This window comes from Apiospora hydei (assembly GCF_038363865.1).
Source record: "Apiospora hydei strain CBS 114990 chromosome Unknown utg000009l_segment0_segment0, whole genome shotgun sequence".
NCBI classification, from domain to species: domain Eukaryota; kingdom Fungi; phylum Ascomycota; class Sordariomycetes; order Amphisphaeriales; family Apiosporaceae; genus Apiospora; species Apiospora hydei.
Window position 1 is genome coordinate 4758407 of NW_027117368.1, and position 15368 is coordinate 4773774.

A 15368-nucleotide genomic window follows, 5' to 3' on the forward strand; every position below is an offset into this window, starting at 1 on the left:
GCTACTTGCCAAGGGGAGGGGGGAGAGAAAGGCCGCCGATGACTGCCGGTACATAAAATCAGAATTCGTATAACGTGTACAACCTCTATCTGGCTCCCGCCGTGCCAAAAACGCTGCCTTGGGCAGGAATGCCTGTATCATATTGCATGCTAGGAAACAAACGCGGTGCCTGCCTGTCATGAACCGCCTCGTGACTCTGGGGGAACTCCAACCTTGCCATACCGCTTTTTGTCCCTTTCCAAGCGTCCCGAATTCAGATGTTTCCTCGTGTTCTCCCACGCCAGCCATGCATGCTCTTAACGGCCATACTTCTGGAACTCCCAGTCTCGGTTGTCCAAGGGGCACACCTGACGCGCCTTGAGCCAACGTGAGATGCAGTGAAAGTGGAAAGCGTGCTAGCAGAAGGACGGGTTTGTCAGTCTTGGGTGCCGGGAGTGGAAGCAAAATCGCGTGGGAAGTCGACTCTTCATATGACAAAGGAAATACTCACGTTGCAAATACCCCAAGCCACTGTGCACTCCTCGCTTGTAGCCGATGCCTGGTTGGCTTGGCACTCGATACAGAGGTCCATGATGTGGTTTCGGCAGATGGCGCAGTTGTCGACGACGATATCCCACGCCCAAAGCGCGACGGCGTTCCACTAATAATGAAGTCATTCAAGTCAGTAACAGGCCGAATCAGCAGCAGCAGCAGCCGCAGCAGCCGCAGCAGTAGCAGTAAAACTCGTACCTTCTTCACCTCGAAGCGCTTCTTGCCCTCGCCCTTGGCATCAGCGTCGCCGGACTTTGCCTTCTTGGCGACGGAAGTGGTGGGTGCATCAGTCATATCGACGTCGGCCATGTTGTTGGTGTTGTTGGAAGCTGTAGAAGAGGGCCGGCAACTGGGTGGATAGAAGGGAGTCGCCCGGGGATTCAAGCTCTACTTTTTCCCTATCTTGACAAGTCGAGGAGAGAATGCCGCGGGAGACTGTTGTGGTTTCGGATGCGCAGACGTCAATTTTGGTCGTTTGCCTAACGCCGATCGGTGACTGAATGGTGGATGGCTGTCAATTATGTACGAGAGAGAGAGAAGAGGGATAGATTATTATGGTCTGGTTTGTCTGCGGGAAGAAAGTATGTAGGTAGAAATAAGTTCACCTTTTTCCAGTCAAAAGGCCGCAACAACAGGGTCGACCCGAATACGCCGAACTTTTCTTGAATGAAAGAATCCAACGAGCAACTTGGTCAATACAATGTCTGGAGCGTTGCTCTCTCTCAGCCTCGTTGGGTATGATGTGCAATGAATGCTAAGGAGACGCAAGTGGTGACCTGAAAGGTGTCGAGCTCAGTGCATTTCGAGGGTGCAGGTGAGCTGCCTGCCGATATGCGCTAGATAGCAGCAATGTTGCCCCTCCTTCTTGCTCCCACTCCAGCCTGCCAGCCAGCCATTCATCCAACAACGCAACGCAACGCCTCCATTGCTCTCCCAGCTTTAGTTAGATAAGGCGCGCAATCTGTGGACGACCCGTCAATCATTATCACCGATTCCAGTCACAATAACTTATGCAAATCAAACTCCCAAAGCCGGTGCCAGATGGGGGATCTTACGTTTTGTCTAATTTCCCATCAGCTTTATTAGTCTTCTCCCGTGCAGCTGGGTCACTGTCCGCCACCAATCTCCAAAGCCGTTCCGCTTTCTTGCCAGCTGCCTGCGATTGCTAAACATTTTGATGGCGCTTTGACGATAGGTTCCATAGGTTAGGTACCCAATTGAACTAGCTGCCTGCGAAACCATGCTACGGATCTAGGCTATACCTGCCTGCATCGCGAAAATAGTGAGTTTCTACCAAGTCATCATCAGGCCAGGCCAGTCCAGGCGAAATCTTGCATTTCCTCATATTGGTTCTGAAACTTCTTGACCTCAACTCGAACCGTGCTTTCCACTTCTGCACCTGGTAAATCCTGGGACGCGCACTCCATACATGTGTCGTAGGATCTGGCAGCTAGCAGCAACTGTCGTCATTCCTCCGGGTTCGCCTTGGCTGAATCGCCTGACTGCCTGCCCCCGTCCGATTTCTGGCTAGGTAAGAAGTAGGTAGGTTAGCTGCCACTTAGGCCTCCCTGGCCTGGTCTCGATGCAACATTAATGTACCGCTTCACGCAGACAAGGGCAAATAAAGGCGGCCAAAGACACCAAAGGTACTTTTCCCTCTGTCTCAGGGCGGCAAACAGCGACCGGCGGCATTGAATGGAGCAGACTCCATAATTCTTCCCAACTCAGCCGCTGTTTCCTTGATTCCCCCTTCTGCGCACCCGCCATCGTCAAGTTTCTTCCTCTTTCCCATCATCAACAACAAATATGAGCCAATCCAGCTTGCGACCGCAACCCGTTCAGACAAATTCTCAAATCGCACATCGCCCGCCAAGCTAATCTCGGCTCTCACCTCTCTCTTCCGAACAACTGCCAGAAGCCGAAAGCTCCTCTCGTCTTTCTCCCGACAACTTCTTCTGACATCTTTCAACCTCTCGGTTGCCTCTCGTCTTTGTCGCATTGCGCAACCCAAGTCTCGATCATCAACCACCCCGCAATCCGCATTGACTGCGACCCCTGACACTGTCTCGACCCTCAACCATCCATCTCCTCCAGGTCTCTTCCTAGGCTTTTTTTACAACATCAACAAGTCGAGCCTTTTGTTCTCTTTTATTCAAAGACGACTCGGTCTTCCCACTATTTCTCTCCTATTTCAATCCAGCTGGATACATGTCATCTTCACAACAACAAATACCATCACAGCGTCCACTATACCATGCACTCATCACCGCATCCAAAGAACACGCCTGGCCGACGCCGCCCTGGTCGTAACGGCAATTCGCAAAAGAACTACGCCTCGGAGAACGACGCGGCAAACTATCGCCAGGGTTACTCCGACAGCCCCAGCACCCCTCAGAGACTAGCCTCTGGCGACGCTTTGGCCGCGCCTAATTCGCAGTCCACGACCCAGAAGCAGCGCAAGCATTCGCACAAGGGCCGCAACAAGAACGGGGCGGCGTCTCCCGGTCTTGCCCATGCCAACAGCGTCAAGCAGGAGCGTCACAGTCCTTCTTTTCCTCCTAGTCAGATTCCCGCGTTCGCCGGTGCAACTTTCCACCATTCGCCGGCTCCGTCTGCGCTGCCTATTCCAAGCTTCCTCGCCAGGACCACCTCTGCTCCGGACTCTCCGAGCCAGGTGAAGAAGCCCATCACGACGGGGCCAAGCCAGGAGCCTTCGCCGCCGACTACTGATTCAGAAGAAGATGGCTTGGGTAGCCCTCTTCCGCCCGTCCCGCGCAATGAAGAATCCCCTCTGGAAATCTTCTTCAAGGCCCAGCGAGCGGAGAAGTCGGGCACTGCCCGCCGTGCTAGCTCTTCCAACATCACTGTCATTCCCCCGGGCCCGTTTTCCCCACCGCATGACTCACCCAAGGAATGCCAGACGTTGCCCAGGGTGGCCGCGCTTCCCCCGCAAAAGCGCCCTGCTGCAGCACGAATGCCCTCGTCGGGCATTTCGTCGACGGAGCTGGATGGCAATCCTGGGAAATCCCTCGGACCAGCATTCTCGACTCCTTATTCGGAACGTATCAAGGCAGCGCGCCCCGCCAACAGTTCCGTCCACCAAGCCGCCCCAACTGGCGCGCGCAACTTGGACGCGGACCGTAGCGACGCATTGAAGCGGTACCTGTTCTCTGGTGGCAACGGGGGTATGCAACAGCCCCAGACGCCGCCTCGCCAGCATCCCACTTCGACGGGGGGCTACACAGACGCCTCCCAAGCTCCCTCGCGGCATGTTCCCAGCGTCTGTACTAAACGGCGGCAGTGCCAAGGCTCAACAGATGCAGAGCCCGCCGCCCTCCAACGCCCAGTCGTCGGAGCAGATGCGGTTCATGGAGGATTCACTTCGGCGGGTGCTGAAGTTGGACTCCGCCGCATAGTCGAAATTTCCGGTACATTGCGTTCGCCACGGGCGTTCCCGTCTCAGCGTACGCAGCGATTTGTTCCGCTTCCCTTTGTTCTAAAGGCGTTCTGCATGGTGCCACGGCGTTTTGTGGTCTTTTCGTCGGGGATCGGAGGAGAGTTGGTCCCGCTGGGTAGCACCATGACGGAATGCTGCTTTTCCTTTTTATTTGGTTTGATTTATACGGGTGTTCCTGGGGGTCAGGCCCTACGTGGCCTGCTTCGCGTCTTTATGGACTGGCAGAGTCTGTTGAGCTACGATACCTATGGTTGATCATGATTTGGCATTTTGGCATCTTGGAGCTCTGGGAAAGAGATCTCAGCCACTTACATTATTGCTTTTCTCTCATTCAGTAATGTATTACAGAGCACATTGGAGAATTGAATTCTCGGCAGCGACGTTGAACCTTTTTTCCACTTTGAAGCGTTCACGGAGCTTGGGCTTACTAGACGGCGGAGTATGGTCTTTGATATTCTCATCAAGGCGCCACTTGTCTCTATCTTCTGAGCACCGCTCTCAGGCACAGCATCGACGGCGCAGCATTGGTATGCATCAAATCTGGTGTTCAAGGCGGCGGGAAGCGACGGAATCGGACTGTTGGCTCCCTGCCGAGGGGGATCCTGGTTTACTGGCATCTATGGGATCATGACTTTGATGTCTTGGGCTGCATTCTTGAAGGCCCGGTACGAGTTCAGTACCGGGTAGGATGGATACGTCCGGGGTTAAAGGCGATCATGGTTTGGCGTGAGGGGGGTTATCTATGTGATGGGCCCTACGAGCAGCGAAGTTCATATCGGGGGGCAGGACACAAGGAAGGAAAGAAAGAAAAAAAAACAGGCGAAATATTTTGGTGATGTACAATGGCATGGTCAACACTTGTAACGGCATACTAGACACGGATAGACTATGCTTCAATAAAGCTGACCAAGCATGCTTGGTTGAGTATATCATCACTACTGGATCCTCAGATATTTGCTTGTTCTGGCGCGAGTTTGCCATACTTGATAAGGACTCCAGTTGGATGATCCCGGTGTTTGTGCCAGACATTTTTGAAACCACCGTAGCAAGTCTCGCCAGCTGGTCAGTGAGAACGACACCGACCCGGTTCTTGGTATTAGTGTAAGTGAAGGCAAATAAATATCTCTCTGTCTGAAATTGCTTTGAACTCCGAGGTGAGAGGACGTGTGGCTGGACTTGACAAATGGCGTGGCTAAGGCTTGATGCATCACACCAAATGTGGCTGGAGCTAGCCCGCTAGAGGGGGAGGATGAGCTCCCAGGCTGGAGTGCACCCACCCGCAGCAGCTGGGAGCTTCGTCAACCTGGCAGCCTTGCTTGCTGGCCCTGTGCCTGTACCTCTACCTCATGCCCCCAGACCAAACAAGCTGAACGACGTCGACGAAAGATCCCAAGATACCCAAACTACGCCACACTCAACAACCTCCTAGTCAATCACAATCACGAGCACCATCCAAGGACCTGCTCTCAGTGATTTGCAATCATGGCGTCGGGTTACGATAGAGCACTTTCAGGTAAGCATGGGCCCTCGCCCTCTCTCCCAGCATCTCAAGCTAATACGTACCCATCATCGCAGTCTTCAGGTAATGCGTGGCAATGAGCCCCGTCCCGACCGTGAACCGACTCTGACCATTCCTTGCAGTCCCGATGGACACGTCTTCCAAGTCGAATATGCCGGCGAAGCTGTGAAGCGAGGTACGAACCCATATAAAACACCCGACCTCCCCGACGCACGTCCGTCCGCTCGTTACGTATCATCACTTCTAACATGCCGTCTTGTGCTGCTGTGTAGGAACCTGCGCGGTCGGAGTCAAGGGTAGTGACATCGTGGTCCTGGGCTGCGAGAAGCGGTCGGCCATGAAGCTGCAGGACACGCGCATCACGCCCTCCAAAATCGGCCTGCTCGACACGCACGTCTGCCTGGCGTTCGCGGGCCTCAACGCCGACGCCCGCATCCTCGTCGACAAGGCCCGCCTCGAGGCCCAGTCCCACCGCCTCACCGTCGAGGACCCCGTCTCCATCGAGTACATCACCAAGTACGTCGCCGGCGTGCAGCAGCGCTACACCCAGAGCGGTGGCGTGCGGCCCTTTGGCATCAGCACCATGATTGTGGGCTTCGACAAGGGCAGCAAGATCCCCCGGCTGTACCAGACGGAGCCCAGCGGCATCTACTCCGCTTGGTACGTCCCGATACCCTCTGCTCGCCATGTGCGAGCGACATGACGTTGCGGCAACTGACCATGGAAATAGGAAAGCCAATGCCATCGGCCGCTCCAGCAAGACGGTACGCGAGTTCTTGGAGCGAAACTACAAGGAGGACATGGATCGCGAGGCCACGATCCGACTGGCCATCAAGTCATTACTAGAGGTCGTGCAGACCGGCGCCAAGAACATCGAGATTGCCATCATGGCACCCGGCAAGACGGTCGAGATGCTGCCGGTGGATGACATTGAGAACTACGTCAAGACCATCGAGGAGGAGAAGCAAGAGGAGGCCGCCAAGAAGAAGACCGGCCGGACACCGGGTCAAGGCAGCGCTGCCATCCTGACGAGAGGCAGCGGCGAGTAATGATGATGATGACGATACATTAGTGGCCGGCCCAACAGGTTTATGTAAGGGAACGGGTGTCGCTCCCGAGGTTCCCGGGCTGGTAGGGTGGCCCAGTAGACACAGCCATAGAGTGACGGGTCCTATTCACGAACTTGTACACTATCAACAAGACACCCGAATGCATCCACGGTAGCCTTGTCGGATCACACTTTGGGGACCTTCCCGCGTGTCGTTTCTCTCCTGCCCATGCGCCATCTCCGTGAAATCTATAAAGTGGTATCATACTCCCCATCGCCGTCAATGGCCAGGGATGCTCGGTTCATGTGGCCTTTGATTATTGCCCCGTATAGACTTTTCTAGGCCATACGTATTCGGCTGCCAACCGTCAGATATCGCCCATATCCCTCTCCGTATATACATTGCCAGCCACCTTCTCTTTCTCTCCCTCGTTCTCCCCCTTCAACCCAGCCGGTCGGCGTCCTTGTCGATGTCGAAGACGGTGCGCATGGCCATGCTATCGCCGCCCTGCTTGCCATCCTTGACGCGGTCGTCCTTGAGCATACGGTTGTCGACGCGGGCGTCCTCGCCCTCGACCTTGAGGGCGGGCTTGGGGGTGACGGCCTCGAGCACGAAGTGGTTGTCGCAGTGGGGGCAGTACTCGTCGGCGTCCTCGAACTCCTGGGCGTCCTTGCGGAAGCACTTGCGGCACTTCTTGCAGGCGAAGACGAGCTCGAGCGTCTGCTTCAGGGGGTGCGACTCCTGCTCGTGGTGGCAGTCGGCGCAGTCGAACCACTTGCGGCAGCAGGGGCTGCGGATGCTGACTTGGGCGTTGAGGATGTGTTTGCTGTTGGGGAGGGGGGTCTCGGGTTAGTAAAGGTTGGTCGCGGGAAGATAAGCATGTTTCTGTGAGTTGGTGGTCACTTTGGATGGTGTCGGGGAGCCGGTTGTCGGGTAGAGGGACAGGAGGGGCGGCGTACCACATGATGTGTTTGTACAACTAGAGCTGTTGTGTGTGGTGGTTGTGTTCCCGGGCACGTTCCTGGGTGGCCGGTATCTCTTGTGCTTGTGCAGGACCCGAGTCTTCACCAAGAAGATATCGTAGGATCGTCGTGGCGCAAGTCAATGTACTTGTCAATTCGTTGGTGGTGGTTTCGGCTCTTTCGCCCATTCAAAAAGAGTAGCGCGGGGCGGTGGAGTTGCGTCTGGTGTTAGTGAAGTTGCCCCTGCAAGCGAACTGCTTAATTAATCAGCTTCGGTCCCCAGACTTGTTCTTAGCACACCTGCCTGGCTGCCTGGTGTTCGGTACGGCAAAAGTGACTTCTTAATACGAGATGATATGATAATACGACAACTCCAAGGTCTATAAAGAGCTACCACAGCAAACTAGGCTACAGATGATGGGACAATCACCCCTACGAGTTGATGCAACCGTGCTAATTACCAGACGCCGTATCTGCTCTTGTTTGCAGCAACCGGTCGCCGTCATACAACCCAGCCGCCATCTACTGGAAGGTTCTGGCCCGAAATGAAAGACGAGTAGTCGCTCAGCAAGAACAAGATGGGCTTGGCTTGCTCATGGGCCTCGGCAACCCGTCCCTGGATCGTATGGGCCGCCACGTCCGGCATCTCGGTCACCCCGCCCTCCTTGAGCCGTTCCATCGCCCTGTCATACATGAGCGTCGCAGTATGGCCCCTAAAGAAGCAAAGTGGTTAGCTTTCTTGGTCTTTTCTTTCGCGCGCCCCTGCTTCTCGGCGTAGGAGAAGCGATAGAACGAGGTCAAAGGAACGACTCACGGTCCCGTGGCGTTGATCCGGATGCCCTTGGGCCTCCACTCCTTGGCCGCCGCGCGCGTCAGGCCCAGCACGCCGTGCTTGGCCGCCGTGTACGGGGCGTAGCACTCCATGCCCACGGTGCCGAGGATGCTGCCGACGTTGACGATGGCGGCGCCGGCCTCCATGCGGCGGAGCTCGGCGCGCATGCTGTAGAAGACGCCCGTGAGGTTGGCGTCCAGCACCGCCTGCCACGTCGACGCCCGCATCTCGGTGATGGGCACGGCCTCGGGCGCCTCGAGCGACGCCGCGTTGACCGCCCCGTCCAGCTTCTTCCGCCCGTCACGGCCCGGGAACTTGTCCACCGTTGCCCGGATCCACGTCTCCACCTGCGCCTCGTCCGCAATGTCTAGCTGGTACGACATGGCGCCCGCCGCCCCGTGCGGCGATGCCGACGCCAGCTCCGCCTCCACCCGCGCCAGCCGCTCGGGGTCCCGCCCGCAGATGGACACGTAGGCGCCGAAGGTCGCTAGAGCCAGTGCTGTTGAGCGGCCCTGCGCGTGTCAATCAGCATACACGTAGACGCAGTCACCATCGTTTCCATTGTGCAAACCCATGTATATACTACAGACTCATTCGGCCTGAAGAGGCCCCGCTTGTCAAACACAAGGGGCAGTACTCACCATGCCAGAGGAACCACCCGTGATGGCGTAGACCTTCCCCTTCAGGCTTGCCTCGAGGGGTATGCCCTCCGGTATAAGGTCAGTGGCAGTGCTGCCCGGGTGCGCATGGTCGTTGTTTGTCATTTTGCTGTGTACTTGAAATGTCTCGAGACTCTCTATGAAGAGGCAGCTATAGATCGGCTCTCAAGCAGCTACTTATTGTTCCCGAGCGCCTGGAACCCCATCCCACTCGAGTGTACAGGTCATCAAAGTATCATGCTGGGGCAGGGCAGGAGGAGAACAGAGAGGTTGGGCAATGGCGGGGAAGCATATTTACGGATCCCCGGATCTGGATCCCGTCAAAGACCCTGGCATCAAACGGTCAGCCCTACGCGAACGGAAAGGATCAACGCCCATTTTGCTACAGCGGAAGCTCAGGTATTACAGAGTCGCATTGTCCCCGTTATTGGGCAATCCCTTGCGTGTTCCCTTACTTCAACAGCAACAACCGTCACATATTTTACAACAGGACTCTCCCTTTTCTCGTCATGTCATAAGACGAGCATCCCACAGCCCTGATTACAACGACAGCCAACAAGCAGACGACTGGGAAGACGTCCCAGCATCGGCACTTGCCGGGTCCTTCTTCTTGATATCGAATACTGCATCAGGAAACCACCAGCTTATCGTGCAACTGCAATGACCTCTAAAGAACGATGCCATTCTTCATCTTACTTTGATGCAAGGCTCTCTCTTGCCTCAACCTTGATCGAAAGTGGCCTGCCCAAAAACCACGCAACCCTTGTAGCGAACCATCCAGTCGGGACATATGAGGTAATATGTGACAGAATCTTCGAGGATTGCATACGGTGGGCAACTGATCATCCGTATTCTGGCCGACCAAGAACCAACTAAATTTCATTTTTAGGGAGGACCTGTGGAATTATTGTTCCCCTTTAACTGCCACAGATATCCGATACGCATTCCTCTGCTACTGGTTCACATACTGGAAACGTATAAGCGTTCTAGCTGGTGTTTGATCTGGTTTAGATGTCAAGATCGGTAGGCTATGCAACGTGAGTGAAGCACGGAGATATTACTGTTTGCTTGGAGAATAAGTCTCGGTTGTAGCCGATACAGGTCAGCCAAATTTGATCGGCGTAGTGACAGAAACCAAGCAGGGTCTACAACATGACCTCTCAGTTAGAGAAGGCCCACATCCCGTTCATTCCTTGTAGCATAAGGGATGGAAATGGGAGTAATGTACGGTGTTGCGAAAAGGGTGCTCCTGAAGGATGCATCGTGCGATCGCCGAAAACGGTTATATATAACCACTGCTATATTCTACTTATGGCGCTTTCCGATTCAACAAAGAACCGCCACAGCCAAGTTTACCGATTTTGGCCCAAATGCAAAATCATGGCAGCACAAACTCCTTCTCCAGCGGCGCAACCGGCCTATCCACCCCCCGAAGGGCTCCTGTCCAACTTTGTCGACCCGGACGACCACTCGGGCATCGTGTACCGTGTCGGCTACGGCTTCACCATTGCCGCTTTCGTTGTGTTCATGATTCGGTTGTACAACCGCGTCTTCGTTCTCAGGCGCGGACTGCTTGCGGATGACTACCTGGTCATCATTGCGATGGTCCTCTCGCTGGGTTTCATCGTTACCACGTTCAAAGCCGCCGAGTATGGCATGGGCCGTCATCTGTACGACGTGCCGTTCGACGAGTATTCGCCGCATTTTCTGATTGTAAGCAAAATATGCCACGTTCCCTTTGATTCTGTTCTCTCACTTTCCGTGACACCCCACATACCCGAAATCCTCACTCACACAGACGATATACGTGATAAACACAGTACATGACAGCCTCCACGGTCATCTGGGCCCTCTCCGTCACGACGGCCAAGATGTCCATCCTTCTGCTGTACCTCCAACTGTCCCCTGTGCAGAAGGTCCGCTGGGCCGTCTACTCCACGCTGTTCGTCGTCGTCTCGTACTCGCTCATCGCCACCTTCACGACCGTCTTCGGCTGCTCCCCCGTGCATGCCACCTGTGACTATCGCCCGGCCGTTCAGGCGGGGGCTGTGTGTCTCGACCGCAAAAACGCCATCTACGCCACCAGCTCCCTCAACATCATCACCGACTTCACCATCGTGCTCCTCCCCATTCCCATGTTCTGGCACCTGCAGATGCCGCGGCGGCAGAAGGTGGCGCTCATCAGCCTCTTCGTCGCGGGGGGGCGTCGTCTGCATCGTGGCCATTGTCCAGACCGTCTCCATGCCCAAGCTGTGGGGCAGCTTCGACTACACCTGGATGGTGGTCGACCAGTACGTCATGTGGTGAGTAGTCACGAGTTTGTCCGCGTTTGTCCCCGTACATCTATGGTACTGTACCTCGCTAATACTGTTTGTCCATCCGGGCTAGCTTCATCGAAATCGATCTCGGCATAATCTGCGCGTGCGTCAGTACACTGAAACCCTTCTTCCGCAAGCACTTGCCGCACCTCATGGGATCCACGTCATCCAAAAACAAAGAAGCCGGGGTCAGGAGTGGCGCGGGCGATGGGATATTCCCTAACACGAAGGGAAGCTCCTCCGATTCGGGAGAGGGCTAATTACCAACTCAACAGAACACCAAAGACAAAGCCCTTCAGGGGAGAAAGTAGTAGCACGGAGCACTTCATTTCTGTCGACTTCAAATTGCCGATCCATGTGCCTCTTTACACCGCCGCGGTGGGCAACGACCACCATAAACATGACGTGGAAGCAGGCCTGTCGCCGAGAATCAGGAAGACCACAAACGTTACCATCTCGAGATCTAGTTGACATGTTCATTGAGACAGCCTTATTGAATCAGTAATTGTTCGTAGGGGAATTGTCTACGAAGCCTAAAAGGGCCAACGAGATTGAATGAAGGGGTCATCACAATAATGCAACGACTCTTTGTTCACAGAATAAGCTGCATATGCGTACCTGCTATATGACATGATTTATATCTGGACACAGTTTTGGGGGTATCTTGCAGGCTAGTATGGAGCGGGCTTATGAACCAGATCAAGCTGGGATCGTCGCCCACCAATATAGGTAGACTTAAAGCAACTTTCTCTCATCCAATCAACTGGCAACTTGTCTTTGGTAGTATAGTGGTCAGTATGCGAGCTTGTCATTGGAATCCCAATAACAATTACCGCTCGAGACCGGGGTTCAATTCCCCGCCAGAGAGTTCTTTTTTGGGCGTTATACATGCATTTTTTGATGCAGGGATATATTTTTGAAGTTGTCTCGGTTTCTGGGCATCCGGGCAGTTGATTTTAGCCGCAATGAATATTAATTGTGGTGGTGCCGGCTGGTGCCATCTAGTGCGTAATCAGTAGTATATCGTTTTTAGTCCTCTCTATTCGTTCCGACTACCAGCTGTGATTGTCAACCCGTCTCGTATACGATGATATATGTTGCACATTCTTTCTTCAAAGGAAGTGACACATGCCTCTTTCATTTTTGGCTGGGACAGTGTACCACGCGAGCGGCCGGATATATGAAGACAGCTTACAAACAAATAATGTGAATGTCTTTGTCTGTTGCCGCTCAACACTAGATACCGTGCCAAGAAGAAACGACAAGCCATTTGTGATTCCATATCACGGTGGTCTTTCCATGGTGTAATGCATAAACCCAAGTTGAGAGATCCCCTCCAACACGACCCAGAGGAACAGTGAATGGCAAAGACATATCAGCAGACACTCTAGTAAAGCTCGCTCAAACGGGAGCAAAGACGGCATCCTCAACCAGCAGGACCAAAAGGGGTAAATCAAGGGTCAGGCTCCATCCTCGCCCTCCCTGCCCGCGACCTTTGGGATTCGGCTCCCCCCTTTTCGGATCCATGGATGGTAGGACCACGGCGAAGCAAATATAGTAGACCTTGGGCGTCCTAACCTAGTCAACGTATCGGGATTTTACCACGTGAGAAGAAAAGATTTGCGCTGAACAATCCACTCCTGTCCAAACAACAGAAACTTCCGCTGCTGTGGCATGCACGAGAAAGATGTTTTCAGACAAGACACAGCCATACGCCCCCGGAATGGATCCGTATTCACACCCAGGGGTGAATGTCACAAGGATAAAACCACGCGTTTTGATAACCTACGCCCCTCCGCGGACAGAGGTGTCAAGAAAGTTGGGCAGAGGCGTGGTTCTGGATTCACGGGAGGCGCCGTAGTAATAGGTCACGCGGAAGAGACGATTTTCTCTCCTTCCATTATTTGGGAAAAGAGAAAGAAAAAACAGATGCCTATTACAGAAGCTTTCGATACGGGAAGAAGAGTTCAAGATGCGCCTGGCCCCGTGTGGGGGCGTTTGGATTCGGAAGTCGTCGGCTCAGTACCAAGTTGGCTGCCTAGTCCAGCATGTTTCAAGCGATCCCCCCATGGATAACCTCATTCAGCGGGCTCCAGTCAAGTTCGTGAGACTTTTGAGTCATTTTGGAGTGGCAATTACAATGGGGCCTGTATCCGGCCGCTGTACGTAAGGAGGGCATGCCCTAAGAGTGGCAGATGTTAGAGTCGATGGACCAAGTAGGGCTGAGCCCCTTCGGCGGGTATGATGATGCGATACAGGCAGTGAGTAGCACGACGACAGAACAAGGGCCTCGCCCGAGCCGACACAGCCAGGAGCTTTACAGATAGAAAACGACATGGTCGACGTAATGTTCAAAATATAACAGTCGCTATATACGCTGTGCCAGTATGCTACGCTCTCATCATATATGCTTACAGAGTGCACTAATGATACAATGTATAGAAGAGCACGACTGAAGCCCAACGCAAACAGGGCCGGGCCTCAACAAGGGACTTGGTCAGACGACTCCCCATCACTGTTTCTTGGCCTTGCTGTCCGAGAGGATCTTGACGGCGTCCTTGCTGAACACGTAGCTGAGCCCGCTCCACACGGTGGTAGCTGCCACAGTGTACCTAGGAATCCATGTTAGCATTGGTTCATGCCAGGAGGCCACTTGCAGCAGAGTCGTATTCGCCAGAGGAACCGCATCGGAAGGCGACTTACTGCAGACCAGTCAGCGCCACTGCAACGTCCACTGTTAGCAGTGGCGAGACGACGGTGGCGCCCATAAGGGCTAGCTGCAAGAACGTGTTATACTTGCTGATCGTCGTGGGCCGAACCTCGGCCGAGGGAAGGGAGAAGTCCCAGTACCGCATGAAGGTCTTGGGCGGTGGAAGGGATATCCAGCGGTAGTAGATGGCGGCGATGCCCAAGCCGACGTCCCGGCCCAGGATAATACCCGCCACCCAAACTGCAGTCGTTAGCTCGTATTCTATACCTCGACCGACTTCTGAGACCACTTGACATGTATGAAGCCAACGGAAACAAGCAGGCTCCGAGTCAATCGCGATGCTTGCGAGCTTGGCCTTTGCAAGCTTTCTCCCGTATCTGGTTCACTTCCCGCAGAAGGGATAGGCAGACGAGGAAGCAAAAAAAAAAAAAAAAAAAAAAAAAAAAAAAAGCACAAAAGACAAAAGGTTACGCCATGCTGGAAACAATCGACATCTTGGGTTGGAGATGTCAACATGCATTGGGACGACAATACATTGGACGGAAGAAAAGGAAGGGGCTCGACGAGGATGGGTTGACAGAAGCATGAATCGGCAGGAGTGAAAGTCAGAAAGAAGCTGGCGAGAGGGGTCCAAAGACTTACCGGGAAGGGCACCCTTGGTGGCCAGGCAGACGGTCAAGATGGTCATGAGTATCTTGTCGGCCATGGGATCAATGACGCTGCCCACCACCGACTGCAGTTTCCAGCGCCGGGCGATCCAGCCATCGAGGAGATCCGAAACGCCGGCGTAGACGAACAGCCCGAGTGTCCAGGCATGTGCGTCGTGGAGAATGGCGTAGCCGATGAAAGGAGCGAGAACCAGGCGACTGGCGGTGAGAAGATTCGGTATTGTGTAGATGTCTTCATGCGGTGTCAGGGATGGGATGGGAAGCACCTTTCGGAGGCCGCTAGGAGGGGCAGGCTTCGGGTCGGCTGGAGGAGGTGCAGCAGGCCTACTCGCACCGGGATTAGCAGGGACATAAGCAGAGACCTCACGACTTGACTTCCTGGCGGTGCAGGAGGGCCAGACCCGTTGCGGACGACGAGTTCAGCGAGTCGAAGTCAACAGAACAGAGATCGACAACGTTCGACTGAACAGGGGTTCGTCGTCGTCGTCCCCGACAGCCAAGGTTGAGTTGCCGCCTCGATGCGCGTCGCCTCACACTCAAATGCATGGGGGAGGAATCGAAAGCATCTGCGCGCCACCGGCCGGTAACAGAGCGGAGAACAAACAGGGAGGGAGGGGCGGGGGCCAAACTCACTCATCGAGACCATGATTGCCCCCTGTCGCT

The 15368-nt window shown here is 54.5% G+C and overlaps 7 protein-coding genes across 7 annotated transcripts; 3 read left to right on the forward strand and 4 right to left on the reverse strand.

Annotated features, from left to right (window-relative positions):
* Positions 1-296: 296 nt before the first annotated feature.
* Positions 297-840, reverse strand: PG997_013300 (uncharacterized protein; the record flags this gene model as incomplete). Its single annotated transcript, XM_066817614.1, has 3 exons — positions 297-395; positions 491-640; positions 730-840. 3 exons carry the CDS (start codon positions 838-840, stop codon positions 297-299), a joined length of 360 nt encoding a protein of 119 aa, XP_066663306.1.
* A 1945-nt stretch (positions 841-2785) lies between these two features.
* Positions 2786-3947, forward strand: PG997_013301 (uncharacterized protein; the record flags this gene model as incomplete). Its single annotated transcript, XM_066817615.1, has 2 exons — positions 2786-3716; positions 3811-3947. The coding sequence occupies 2 exons, from the start codon at positions 2786-2788 to the stop codon at positions 3945-3947; spliced, it is 1068 nt and encodes a 355-aa protein (XP_066663307.1).
* Positions 3948-5470: 1523 nt separating this feature from the next.
* Positions 5471-6556, forward strand: PG997_013302 (proteasome component PRE6; the record flags this gene model as incomplete). The annotated part of the gene is made up of 5 exons (XM_066817616.1): positions 5471-5501; positions 5564-5570; positions 5630-5682; positions 5780-6167; positions 6238-6556. 5 exons carry the CDS (start codon positions 5471-5473, stop codon positions 6554-6556), a joined length of 798 nt encoding a protein of 265 aa, XP_066663308.1.
* Positions 6557-6997: 441 nt separating this feature from the next.
* Positions 6998-7520, reverse strand: PG997_013303 (zinc finger protein; the record flags this gene model as incomplete). Its single annotated transcript, XM_066817617.1, has 2 exons — positions 6998-7382; positions 7516-7520. The coding sequence occupies 2 exons, from the start codon at positions 7518-7520 to the stop codon at positions 6998-7000; spliced, it is 390 nt and encodes a 129-aa protein (XP_066663309.1).
* A 500-nt stretch (positions 7521-8020) lies between these two features.
* Positions 8021-9114, reverse strand: PG997_013304 (uncharacterized protein; the record flags this gene model as incomplete). Its single annotated transcript, XM_066817618.1, has 3 exons — positions 8021-8231; positions 8333-8849; positions 8988-9114. The coding sequence occupies 3 exons, from the start codon at positions 9112-9114 to the stop codon at positions 8021-8023; spliced, it is 855 nt and encodes a 284-aa protein (XP_066663310.1).
* A 1275-nt stretch (positions 9115-10389) lies between these two features.
* Positions 10390-11638, forward strand: PG997_013305 (uncharacterized protein; the record flags this gene model as incomplete). The annotated part of the gene is made up of 3 exons (XM_066817619.1): positions 10390-10722; positions 10830-11312; positions 11603-11638. The coding sequence occupies 3 exons, from the start codon at positions 10390-10392 to the stop codon at positions 11636-11638; spliced, it is 852 nt and encodes a 283-aa protein (XP_066663311.1).
* A 2201-nt stretch (positions 11639-13839) lies between these two features.
* PG997_013306 (uncharacterized protein) lies at positions 13840-15351 on the reverse strand (the record flags this gene model as incomplete). Its single annotated transcript, XM_066817620.1, has 4 exons — positions 13840-13939; positions 14031-14277; positions 14680-15009; positions 15339-15351. The coding sequence occupies 4 exons, from the start codon at positions 15349-15351 to the stop codon at positions 13840-13842; spliced, it is 690 nt and encodes a 229-aa protein (XP_066663312.1).
* Positions 15352-15368: the final 17 nt, after the last annotated feature.